The sequence below is a fragment of the Mastigoproctus giganteus genome, chromosome 7 (assembly GCF_048544385.1).
Source record: "Mastigoproctus giganteus isolate SK-2022 chromosome 7, ASM4854438v1, whole genome shotgun sequence".
Classification (NCBI taxonomy): domain Eukaryota; kingdom Metazoa; phylum Arthropoda; class Arachnida; order Uropygi; family Thelyphonidae; genus Mastigoproctus; species Mastigoproctus giganteus.
The window spans coordinates 211790698-211804130 of record NC_143581.1 but is presented as its reverse complement, the minus strand read 5'-3'; the positions used below and the strand labels follow the sequence as shown (position 1 = coordinate 211804130).

Here is a 13433-nt window from a genome sequence, read left to right as displayed (position 1 = left end):
AAGGGATACCACACATTTCAAATATTTAATCCAATATTTAGTGCATATTAAGAATTAAGAAAACTTTTAACTCCATTTCAAAAAATAACAACACATTTAACACTTAAATTATAAAGAATGATCACTATATATTTTTAGACCCATAGTAAATAATAAAGAATGAGACTGTGAGATATGTTAAATGTTTTGTTATTTTTTGGAATATGGGTAAATGTATTCTCTGTAAATTAAATGCAATCAACTGCATAAGGTATTCAAAGAGGGGTTGGAATATGTGATATATAACTCAAAATTTCAAACTTAAACATTAGTTATCTATATTTCAGTTTAATAAATGCTTTTAAACCAATGCAGCAAGTATTCCTTTGCCAGATGATACATTTTACTACACTTCAGCAGCTTTGTGGCAAGAAAGAAACGGGAAACATTTGAAAAATTTGTTAAATAAGGATATTTCTGCATATTTTTGGATGAAATTGGTAACCAAGACAAAACGTGGTATATTTATTGCCTTATTATTATTATTATTATTATTTTAAACTTCCCAGTGTTTGATCCAAAATCATTTGTTTGGCAATATTTTATTAACAACTCCAATGAAGAAAGTGAAAAATGTAAAAAGTGTGGTTCCACATTACTGTGTGGAGGTTGGTCCACGAGTGGGTTAACTGGGTATTTACAAAAGAGGCACTCATTAGAAATTAACTGAGTCAGCAGGTAGTGGAATTTGTAAGTGCAAAGCAATTGAGGCCAGTGAAGAAAACATTTCTACTGGTAAGTGAAAGCAAATATTAATGTAATTTGCTAAGGAAAAAGATACTCTAAGAACTTGTCACTGCGGATGGATTCTCTGTAAATGCAATTACAAGAAGTAGTTTTATAAGGCAGGCAATATGAGACAAAGGGTATTTTCTTCCTGCAAAATCCCAGTGATGTAACGAATGTCGTATATAAACAATATGATATCATTAAGGCCAAAGTTCAAAAGGAAATTTCTGCAAAGAAAAAAGCAGGATCAAGGTTTAGTATATCTCTTGACAAATATTTGTTTTTGAAAAACAGAAGTTATTTAAATGTAAACAGTCATGTGGATGATGGCAAATTTTGGAGATTAGGATTGGTATGAATTACTGGATCATTTTCTGAAGAAAGTACTTTAAGAGCATTAGAAGAATTAAACTAGAAGAATTTGATCACAGTATTCAGAAGCGTATTGCTGCTTATGTTACAGATGGTGTCAGCATGATGATTAAATTTGGAAAACTAGTGAGTGAGTTGCAAACATCATTTATGTGATGCTCATAGCATACATCTTGTTGTATGTGATGTTCTTTATAAGAAAACAGGTGATTCTAATATAAATATTAGCATGGAAAACAAGTAAGATGAAGATGAGTTAAGCGAAGAGTTGAGCACAGCAACTGAAATTGGTTAACTGCAACTGAGAAAATCAATCAAACTGCCATCAATGAAGACATCTATAATGAAGAAGAAGAAGGCATTAACACCTGCATATTAATGAAACTGTCAATAAAGTTAGAAGAATTGTAAGATTATTTAGAAAGTCACCACTTAAGAATGAAATTTTACAAAATTATGTGAAAGCAGAGCATGGGTGTGAAAAGAGGTTAATTTTAGATTCCAAAAACTTGTTGGAACAGTTTATTGGCAATACTTGAGCGGTTTTAAGAAATAAGATCAGCATTTGCTAAAGCCTTTATTGATATTAAAGAAAAGCAATCTCTAACTAATGAAGAATTTGATGTGTCCTTCACAATATTGTGTCAGTCCTGCAACCAGTACAAATTGGCACAGAAAAATTGTGTAACCATGATGCAACTTTGCTAACTGCCGAGGGTGTATTTGCTTTTATAATAATCTAAGTCAACAAAAATCAGGATTCGTCAAGAAAATGAAAAATTCTTTAATACAGAGAATTAGTGGGAGAAGAAATACTACTACTTTTGTTGGGCTGATTCAGTATTTAAACATTGTGGGAAAATATGAAAATTGTGTAGCTACTCTTGGCTTGCCCACTTTACCGAATAAGAAATCATTATTTGAATCTACAAAGATGACATTGTCAAGGCTTTTCAATGAAGGTGAAACACAATTTTAACTCTTTGTGTTCGGAAGAAGAGGAAAATCAGGAAACTGCATAATCCATGACACTAGAAAATCAAATCAGAAGCAGCAATACAATTAAAGACAAAAACTACGCATCATTCAATGTTTTCATGTCAGGCTCGGAGTTTACACAAGCAAAGAACTGTTATTATTTGAGACAATGGGGAACAGAACTTCAAACATCATGAATTTATTTAATGCACTGAAAACCATTCCACCAACTTCTGTTGAATCAAAAAGAGCCTTTTCTTCAGCAGATTTATTTATAACCAAATTGAGAACTCATCTTAGTGATAGAAGTATCAATTGTTTATGTTTTTTAAGAAACTATTTAAAATATTGATTGACTAAATTTTTTAAGATAAATATTTCAAAAAATGTTTTAAAAAATTGTTTAAAATAAAAATATTTTTTTAATTTGCAAATGCACTTAATTATAATTAAAGGAATATAATATTTTAGCCTTTTATTTGTTTCTTTGCTGCTAAATAGCATGATAAAAATTATGTTTAATAAATAATAAATAGCCACCACTGATGGTGAATACAGTTGAAGTATTACAATGTATAAATGGTCATCTAGGCATAAGTAATTATTTTTTCCAGTTCTAAAAGAGTATCTTATCACTGAAAAAAAAAAAAAAATTGCCATTCTCTTAATATACTGTTATTTCCTGGATTTCCCAGGAATTAGCTTCTTTTTCCCAGGAATTCCCGAGATGAAAAAAGTTGCATACAAAGTGAAATCATAATATATGTATACAAAGCCAATCATCTAGTAATTTTTATTAGTTAAATTTACAATGCAGTTATAGAAACCTGCTAGACTAGTGAGTTGAGTGATCAAGGAGAAAACTGATCACATTAGAAACAGAAAAACCAATTAAGTTAACAAAATAAACAGAACACAAGTAAAATAATAGATACCTCCTCTAAGCTCATGGCTTTTAAAGCTGTCTCATCTGTGATAATGGACTCCTCAACTATATCTGTCAATTGATCAGCTTGAGTCAAGAGTGTTGCGACCTCAACTTCTAGAGGTGTCACTGGCTGTTAATTAAAATAAATGAAAATCATAAGAAGACAGATAGCTGTTAATTAAAATAAAAGAAAATCATAAGAAGATAGATAGCTGTTAATTAAAATAAATGAAAATCATAAGAAGATAGAATCAGATTTAATAAATGTATAAATTTTTTTAACATTTAACATTAAAAAATAATGAATACTTTTAATACTAATATATACAAGACAGCTAAGGTATTTTACTGTTCTGACTGCTCAATACAAAAATATAATATAATAATCATCTGAAAGCTTCCTCAAGGGCAGCAGTAAACAACTTCGGAAATATTGTGTCTCCTTGTCAAACTCTTTTCTCAATTTTAAATTTCCTACTGTCTTTGTCTAGTCTAATAAAGGAGGTAGCACTCTCATATATTTTCTTCAAAATCATAATATATGGGGTATCTATGCCTTGTCTTCCCAGTGCCCGAAACATTGCCTTATGCTGTATGGAGTCAAATGCCTTTTCATAATCCACAAATGCCACGCATAATGGTGTTTTATATTCATTTGCTTTCTCCATTAGCTGTGATATTACGTGAAGGTGATCCATAGTTGAGAATCCTGTCCTAAAGCCAGCTTGCTCTTTCGGTTGATTCTCATCAAGTATTCTTTCTAATCTGTTAGTAATGACCCTTGTGAACAACTTGTAGATGTGGGATAACAAGCTAATTGGTCTATAATTTCCAATTTCTGATTTATCTCCTTTCTTATGCAGCAAAACTATGATTGCATTATTCCACTGTTTAGGCGTCACACTCTTTTCTAATGCACTTTGTGAAGAGCCTTGCCAGTTTTTGTGTTATGTCTCTTCCTCCCAATTTTAACAACTCTACAGTAACTTCATCTTCCCCCGGGGCTTTCTGATTCTTCATTTTCTTCAATGCATGTTCTACCTCATCAGGAAGAATATCGGGTATGTCGTATGTGTTGCTACTTTGCAATCCATCTTCCCCACTGCTGGCATCATTCCCTCGCTCCTTGTATAATTCTCTATAGTAGTCTTCTGATATTTGAATTATGCCTTCTCTGCTGTTTATAAGTACACCATCGCTATTCTTCAGTTTCAGTATCATTTGTCTTTCTGTATTACTGCTCATGGCTGCTGATTTAAATCCTTTGTTTTTCCTTAATGCTTGTTCTACTTTTCTTGTGTTAAATCTTCTTATGTCCTCTCTGAGTCTCATTTGTCATCTTCGGTTCATCATGACAAGTGTTTCTTGACTAATTTTTTCTTCTTTGGATTTCTTTTTCCCTATAGGTTTCTTGGGCTTTATCACTTTCAGAAAGTTGTAATATTCCTCGTCGATATCTTGGTCCTGAGCAGTCTGCCGAAGCTCAAACTTGTTCTTAAGTTCCAGTACATACTGCTTTTTCTCCTCCTCTGTTATCTCAAAGACCTTTGTATTATTTACTCGAGTCAGTTTTTTCCTTTCCTTTCCTACATCAAGTGTACATCTTACCATTCTGTGATCACTTCCAACATTTACCTTATTCAGGACGGTAACATCATTCACAATATATCTTCTATTAGTGAGGATGAAGTCGATTTCATTAGTTGTTTATCCATTTGGACTCTTCCATGTCCACTTTCTGTTCACCCTTTTCTTGAAAAAAGTGTTCATTACTGACAGTCCTTGAGATTCTGCAAATTCCACAAGTCTTTCACCTCTTTTATTTCTTTCACCAATTCCAAAATTTCCTATAGTTCCTCTTTCTGCACTGTTTTGCCTTTTTCCAACCTTAGCATTGAAGTCCCCCATAATAATAGTGTAGTGGGTTTTCTGCTCATCTAGAAGACTCTCAATTTCGGTGTACATTTCTGCAAACTCTTCATCATAATGGCTCAATGTTGGTGCATAAATCATTATAATCTTTAGCTTGTACCTCTTAGAAATCTTGAGTATTAGTCTTGACACCCTTGGTGATGTACTTTTGAATTCCAAAATGTTGTTTTTAAAATCTTTATGGACCAGAAACCCAACTCCACCTTCACTCCTTTCACTGTTTCCATTGGTGTACAGCAGATTTCCACTTGATAAACTTATAAGTGATTCATTTCTTCTTCTTCTTTCAGCCAAACCGATGATATTCCAATTCACATTTTCTAATTCCTTTTCCAGCTCTATATGTTAATTAGTTGAATATTATTGCATTATTGATGTTCTGTATAAAGGTAAAGACCACTCGGCCATGGAGGCCATGATGTTCTGTATACACTTTTGTAATTTTGAAATTTGTGTTTGTGCACACTAAATGTAATGTGTGACGTTTCTTATTTGATCCACTGATAGTCTACACCCCACTAGCCCATAGGCTGTTCAGGTAGTGAACCAATATGGTAATAAAGCAGATTTTAATAATAATAATAATAATATATATGTCATGAAAGGTTATTGAAAATCTGCTCAAAATTCTAATATGAGAGGTAAAGGGCATGAAAGGGCAGGTACAGGACTGGACAGGACAAAACATGATTCTATTAAAGGCTATAAAATAATTTATTAATTTAGAATTTGTGATAAATAACATAAAGCCTTATCCTGCACAAGCTTCTTCTGAGATCAAAATTATCTGTTTTCCTAAAAGTAATACAGGAGAACAAATAATTCTCTTATTACATTTAGGAGAACTTATAACATCACATGATAGGCCAAAAATATTATAAAAGTAACTGTAAAAATACTCCATCACCTTCAGGTGGCAATGCCTACTGTCTTCATCATAGTCTATCTTTCTATAGCAAGCAATAAGGGCAGCTGGCTGCTCCTACAAGTCTAGAGTATTTTTGCAATTGTTTATATAGTATTTTCAGCCATGTAAAACGTTTATTCAATCTCATATATGTAATATTATATTTTTGTCTTCTGGAGAAGGTAATGAAGCTGTCACAATGTAAGGCATTCCATAAATTTAGCTGAAATTTAGGATGAAGGATGATAAGAGGATGATTGAAACCACATAACACTAGCTAAAATTTAAATTAACAAATTGTTTTGTATTTTTGTATTTGTATTTTTTAGCCCTTAATGCAGAGTCATGTTTTTATTCTATCTTCCATTCATATTCAATTTCATTCTTTCAAGCATTTTTATACATAAAAAAATTACTTTCAGGAGAGTAGGGCTGCAGTATCCCAGTCACCCCACCAATGTGCCAGTCATACAAGGGCAATTCAGCAGGGATACAGTGCCAACCATTAGCAGTGAACCTCAGAAACAGAGACAGCTGTCTTCCAAGCCAAGTTTGTAGTACCAGAAGGGAACACTAACTATGCACCCACAATTCCCAAACTCCCTTACATTGAGTTCTGGTATAGTAACCTTAAAGCCAGCAAAACAAGAAGTACTTGGAGATTGCTCTAGTACTTCACAGTACCAAGCATGATAAGATTCTTGCCAAAAATAACTTCCTAAGGGGCAAGTTTCTGCCTTCAGGGCTGTTGAGAATGACCCTTTCATCATATTTATAAAGTAGACAAAGGTTTATAAAGTGATCACCCATGATTACTACAAGAAAATTTAGGAGCTTCTTGAACATACTTCCATTTACAGTGATATCAACAGAAACCCCATCTGCAGATTGCAAATGTAAAGTAGAGTGATTTCTCAGAAAATTACAGGAAAAACAGAAAACAAACTATTCTACATTTCTCAAGATGAATTCAATCCAGAATTTCCACACATTTTTGCAGGGTCCTCCAAAGGGCCCAATTTTTGGTAATATCACAGTTCATAGAGAAAGATATCCTGGGATACGTCTTGTTATCAGCAATGGACACCCTAGACATAATGTTGGCTCCTGGTTATTTTATTCAAAAAAAAAAAAAAAAAAAAATGAACTCAGTAATGGGGAGTCCATTAATGGGAGAAGGGGAGTTCCTGAACTTTCCCATCACTTGAAGATAAAGTCAATGAGACATCTTCATACAAGTGAAAACTCTGGATGGCTGGTGTTCTGGCCATTTGGAGCATTGGTTGTGAACCATTTTCCATGATCATGCAAGCATCTCTCAGAACATCACATTCAAATTTGAGATAAACAAATAAGCAGTTTTCATTCCTAGATATGTTACTTTGCACGTGAGATCATGCTATCACCACGGCAGTATATCATAAACTTACCAATTCAGATAAGCTCCTTCCCTTCCAGTCCAACTGCCCCCCACATAATATCATGCTTAAACTTGAACAACATTCATCAGAATACTGCATTCAAACCTGAGACAAAAACAGAAGGGCAGCTTCCATTCCTGGATGTGTTAGATCGTGCTATTATCACGAAAAGTACAGCAGAAAGATACCAACTCAGGTAAGGTCTCCCCCCCCCAGCCCAACCATCCACAATCCACGAAATTTAGGATCCATAAATCCCATTTCTCTTAGGCCTTCCAGATCTGCAAATGCCCTGAATTTCCAAGTTAAATTTAGAAAGCACTCTTCACCACATCACAAATGATAATAGATAAGATGAACTGCACCAGATTGGCCAAAAAAAGACAAAAGATTAAAAAAAGATCTTTAGTATCTATAAACATCTGACAACTTTTCAAAGTCTTTTCCCCCTTCCCCAACAAAGAAAGGAACCAAATATCTGGTACATCAAATCAAATGTGAGGTTTATGAGCGTATTTATGTTGGACAGAATTAACAGAAGCTATTCAAATTGAACCAGCCTTGCACTCCATGGAAACTAGACATTTTTGGAACTTTGGAGCTACCACATCACTCTCCAGCAATCAAGAGAGGCTGAGGAGATTACATAAAGATTTGTCCTTTATCGGGGCAAATATGGCGTTAGGCTCTCCCCAACTTCATCAACAGATTCATATTCAGCATAACTCAGGCAAATACTATAATTCCTAACCCTTGTATCATTACAGTGTGTGTGTTGTTAACCTGTAACCAATTTCTTCAATCTGTTTCTGTTAGCATTTATTCAAATTTACATTTTTTATATTTTTTTAAGTGTTTAAAGTTAAAATTTTTGCAACTTCTGAAGAAAACCAGCATTGTTCACGAGTTTACAAAATGTCCAACCAGCTAACTTAATGCAGTTATTTCTCGCATTTATCTTGTTTGTCTATATTTCCAACCAGATATGCCTAAATTTCTGAGCAACTGGTGAGCAAAATATGAGCATTACTAAAACATATGAGCAGAAGTTTGTTAAATAATTCTTAAAAACTGCACATTTACCTTAAAGTTTCTAATCATTGATGTTCTTTCAAAATTAAAACCTGGTGGTTTTGGAGGAAACAGAAGCTGGTCTGCCTAAATATATAAAGAAAACACAAATCAATTTAATCAAATAAGGATTTCTGAATTAGTTGAATTTCACTGAATTAATTATCTTTTGAGTAAAGAAATAATTTTAAGTTTAAATAACATATTTTATTATGTTTTTTTTTTTTTAGCTAACTTACCTGCCTGTTATTACTTATTATTTTGTCCCATCTTCCAACTTCACTTGATACTTTGGAAAAAATCATGCTTCGTTTTATCTTTAAGGAAATAAAATAATAAATTGAAAACTTTTATTAAGACTATGTACTGAATTATTTCAGAATTCCAAAAAGTGAAATTTCTTTCAAAAATTAAATTAATAAGATAAAAAAGGATTTTATTAAAAATTCATGAAGTACAAAAATAAAGATTTCATGAATAGCTGGATTACTTGAAATTAAAGACGGACTTCATTATCACAAAAAGACTTTATAATATTATTTAAAAAAAGTGCCCAATAGTTTTGCTGTTTATATTTTAAAAAAATATATTCATTATCCCTACTGGCTCAGATTTATTTCTGCAAAGCATACTGAAAATAAGCAAAGGAACAAAAGCTTGTTCGTAACAAAATCTGGTATCTAAATATCTTTAGATACCAGATTCTAAATATTGTATTATTGAACAAAATCTGGTATCTAAATATATTTAGATACCAGATTTTGTTCAATAATACAATATTATTAAATTGCATGATGTGAGGAGTAACAAAATTACTGATATTCTACCACCATTACAGTAAATGAGAGAACCATTATACAAGTTCAAAGTTTCACATAAAATTACTAATGAAAATTAATCAATTGCACATGGTTAATTAATATATATAAATATATAAAAATATATATAGCGTTATAACTGTTGGGATACAAGTTTAGGGTTATAATTTTGTACTGAAATTTAAATTTTATTGAAATTAAATCGAAATCATGACTCAGACCAGAGCAGCAAAGCAAAAGGCTCAAGCTAATGGGAGTGCTGTGGCACAGGAGAGAACTGAGGGGGGGCAGTCCCCCCCCTGAATCACAGCCTTTTAAAATGCACTGCTTGCTTGATGTTTGTGGAGCAATCGGGTAAAGGACATGATACTGCCATGGGGGATGTCTTTGTGTGTGCGCGATGTAAAAAGTGTAAGGAAATCAGGCGACAACTCAGTGTTGTTATGGGCCTATATGAGAGCTTGAAGGACAGGGTGGATGCCCTCGAAGGATCTAAATTGAGGTGCCCATCAAGCTCTCAGCTGCCCACATCAACACCAGAGCTTGCTGTTGTTATTTGGTCTTTAGGAGCATTAGCAACTAAGGCCATATTGCTCCAGGATATGCGGTGGTCATTCTCTGACCTTTCCGCATCCTCCATATTTGGTGGTGACGGGCTCGAACCCCGGTCTAATCAAGAAGCGTGTGCTATGCACTGCTGCTCCTTCCCACCTGGCTATGGAGGTGCCTCAGAGCTTGCACTTGGTCATCATGGAACACAGCGGCAACCCCAAGGCAGAATGCACTGGTACCACAGGAACTGGTAGTTGTTGGTGACTGTATTGTCAGGGAAATGGGAAACATGCTTTGTAAAAAGGATAGGTGGAACAGGACCAGGGTGTCTGCCAGGGGCAAAGGTTGATGACATTGTAGAGTGGATATCATCTTTTAAGGGCACAAAAGGTGATATAGTTGTACACGTTGGCACTAATGATATTAAGAGTAGGAGACCGGCGGAATTACTTAACATGTACAGATCACTGTTGAAAAAAATCTGTGAATTAGGGTTGAATTTGAAAGTGTCTGCAATTCTGCCTAGACACGATAGGAGGGAGTATATGATGAGAGCCTTGTTGATCAATTCGGCCCTGGAAAGATTGTGCAAGGCTCAAGGGGTAGAATTTTTTTCAGCCTGGTCTGTATTTGTTAACAGGAGAGACTGCTTCTACAAGGATGGGATACATTTAAATAGAAAGGGTGCAAGAATATTTGCAATTGCTATCGAGGCAATGTTAGGTGGGTCAGAAAACTGTTAGCTTGGGGGTATATAAGGACTAATAGATTAACAGTAGCCACTGGCAGAGGTGAAAGTGATTCTTGCGCTGCTTCTAATGGAATAAGCAGCAACCTGGAAAACAAGATGCAGGATATTTCAGAGACTGCTGGGAGTCATTGCGATACAAGTAAACACATGGGTTGTGTTAGGGTAGCTAGCAATAGGAACAGGTGCATGTATACTTGCGTGTACACCAATGCTAGTGTTGGTAAATTTTGAGGTATTGCTCAAAACATCAAAGGCAGATATTGTTGGGATATCAGAGATGTGGTGTCACACAGATATAAGGAATGCAGAACTGGAATTTGGGGAGTACAATGTGAATAGGAATGATAGGAAGGGAGGAGGGGTTATGCTACTAGTTAAGAAACACATAAAATCCAAGGTAGTGAAGCCAGTCGACATCGCTGGACAGTGCAGTGTCGAGTCAATTTGGTGTGACATAAGCATTGGGAGATCAAAATTGAGAGTAGGAGTGTGCTATAGGCTTAATGACTCTGATGAGTATAATAAGAAACTGTACAGGGAAATAGAGTGGGCCAGTAAATAAGAGAGTCTTATAATGGGGGATTTTAATTTCCCAGATATTGACTGGAATTTGTGGGTTGGTCACTCATACACTAGCAAGGCTTTTGTGGATTTATTGGATGATTGTTTTCTACATCAGCATGTTCGGGAGGCAACTAGAGGGAGTAATACTCTTGATCTGATTATCAGTAGTGATTCTTCATGCATTAAGAATCTGAAGATAAAGGAACCACTAGGTGGCAGTGATCACAGTGGGATTTACTCAGAGGTAACTACCATCAGGGGTAAAGGGAAGGGTTTTTGCTTTCGTAAAGGCAACTATGATGGTCTGAGACAGTATTTCAATTCTATACAGTGGGATCAACTGATGATGTTACCAACAGCAAATTCAAAATGGGAAGCATTCATAGAACTTATCTTGGGAGCTACTAGGTTTTACATGCCAACTAAGAAATATTGTTCAAGGTTTAGGCCTAAATGGATGTCAGATAAACTAATGAGACATATGGCAGAGAAGAAAAATGCATGGGATACATATAAATTAATGGGTGACATGGAAGCCTATGATAGATATAAGCTGGTCTGTAACCAAGTCACAAAGGAGATTAGGCAGGCAAAGGCAGATCATGAGAAATCCATAGCAAAGGATGCAAAGAAAAACAGAAAAGAGTTCTTTACCTATGTAAACTCTAGAAGGAAAGGGATGAATCAGATTGGTCCACTGGACATTGATGGTTCAACAGTTGAGGATCCTGCTCAGGTGGCTAACAAACTAAACGAGTATTTTGCATCTACATTCACACATGAGGAGTTATTCAGGAAGGGGAATGCCAGAGGTGAAGTAAACTCTGGCAGTGAGCTAGATGATTTTGTTATAACTGAGAGGAAAGTGGAGGAGAAATTGTTGAGGATAAACATAAAAAAGGCACCTGGGGTGGATGGGATCTATCCAGTTATATTAAAGGAGGCAGCAAAGGAAACAACCCAAGGGTAGCGGGTTCAAATCCCGCCTCGGGCTTGGATCAAAGTACTGCAAAAACCTTGGGAGGTGCATTATGGCAACAGAAGCCGATGCGACAACAAGTACCCGGAAAAAAAAAAAAAAAAAAGGAAGAAAGCAAACCCTTAGCCATAATTATGAGAGCTTCTTTGGACTCAGGGGAGGTACCCATAGGCTAGAGATGTGCAAATGTGACCCCAATTCACAAAGAAGGATCAAAGGCTGACACAAGTAAGTATAGACCTGTGAGTTTAGCTTCTGTTCCAGGAAAATTAATAGAGGCACTGGTTAAAGAAGCACTGCAGGATCATCTAGACAAGACTTCAGTTATAGCTCGGACACAGCATGCTTTTGTTAAGGGGAAGCTTGCCTGACAAATTTGATTGGATACTATGATGCAGTCACAAAAGAACTGGATGCAGGGAATAACTTTGATATTATACATTTGGATCTTAGAAAGGCTTTTGATACTGTTGCACATGGAAGACTGCTGCACAAACTGGAGCAGTGTGGCACTGGAGGCAAATTGCTGCTATTGATAAAGGGATGGTTGAGGTGGAGAAGACAGAGTGGTAATCAATGGACACTGCTCATCGTGGACTAATGTTATTAGTGGAGTCCCTCAGGGTTCAGTGTTGGGTACATTGTTGCTTTCTGTATTTATAAATGATATTGATAATGGTATATCAAGCTTAATGTCCAAGTTTGCAGACGATACAAAGGTTGGCAGGGTTGTTAAGGACACTACTGATGCTATACTGCTGCAACAGGATCTGGAAAGGTTGAGCAGATGGGCTGAGAGGTGCCAAATAAAGTTTAACATTGACAAATGTAAAGTACTACATATGGGAAACAGTAACCCCAGAGCAACGTATCAACTTTGTGGTACTACACTGACAGTGGTAGAGAATGAAAAGGACCTGGGAGTAATTGTGCAGGCAGATATGAAGTTCTCTGAGCAGTGCAGACGGGCTGCAAGTGTCTTGTAAATGATATACAGGAGTTTTTCTAGCAGGGATAAGGAGGTGATTATTCCCTTGTATAAGGCAATGGTCAGCCCACACCTAGAGTACTGTATACAGGTCTGGAGGCCTCATTTCAAGAAGGATGTAGAGCTGCTGGAATGAGTACAAAGAAGGGCAACAAGATTAGTGAATGGAACAAAGGGGTGCTCTTACGAAGAAAGGCTTAAGTTTTGAAAATTACAGTGTCTGGAGACTAGGCACCAGCGAGGTGATCAGATAGAGGTGTATAAAGCCTTGAATGGTTTGAGCATGCTCAATGCCGATGGGATTCTTCCTCTTGCTCAGAATAATCACCTGAGAGGGCATAAATTCAAATTGAGGAAAGACAGATGTAGGATAGCTGTGCGGAAATTTACCTTTAGCCAGCGGG

General features: G+C 35.6%; 1 protein-coding gene across 1 annotated transcript in view; it reads right to left on the bottom strand.

Annotated features, from left to right (window-relative positions):
• LOC150083651 (U3 small nucleolar RNA-associated protein 14 homolog A) overlaps positions 1-13433 on the bottom strand; it is a 114970-nt gene that overhangs the window by 46934 nt on the left and 54603 nt on the right. The window contains exons 7-9 of the mRNA XM_090377418.1: positions 8617-8694; positions 8390-8464; positions 3054-3176 (exon numbers count right to left, since the gene is read on the bottom strand). Of these exons, the coding sequence (XP_090233544.1) occupies positions 3054-3176; positions 8390-8464; positions 8617-8694 (276 nt within the window). The remainder of the gene's footprint in view (positions 1-3053; positions 3177-8389; positions 8465-8616; positions 8695-13433) is intronic.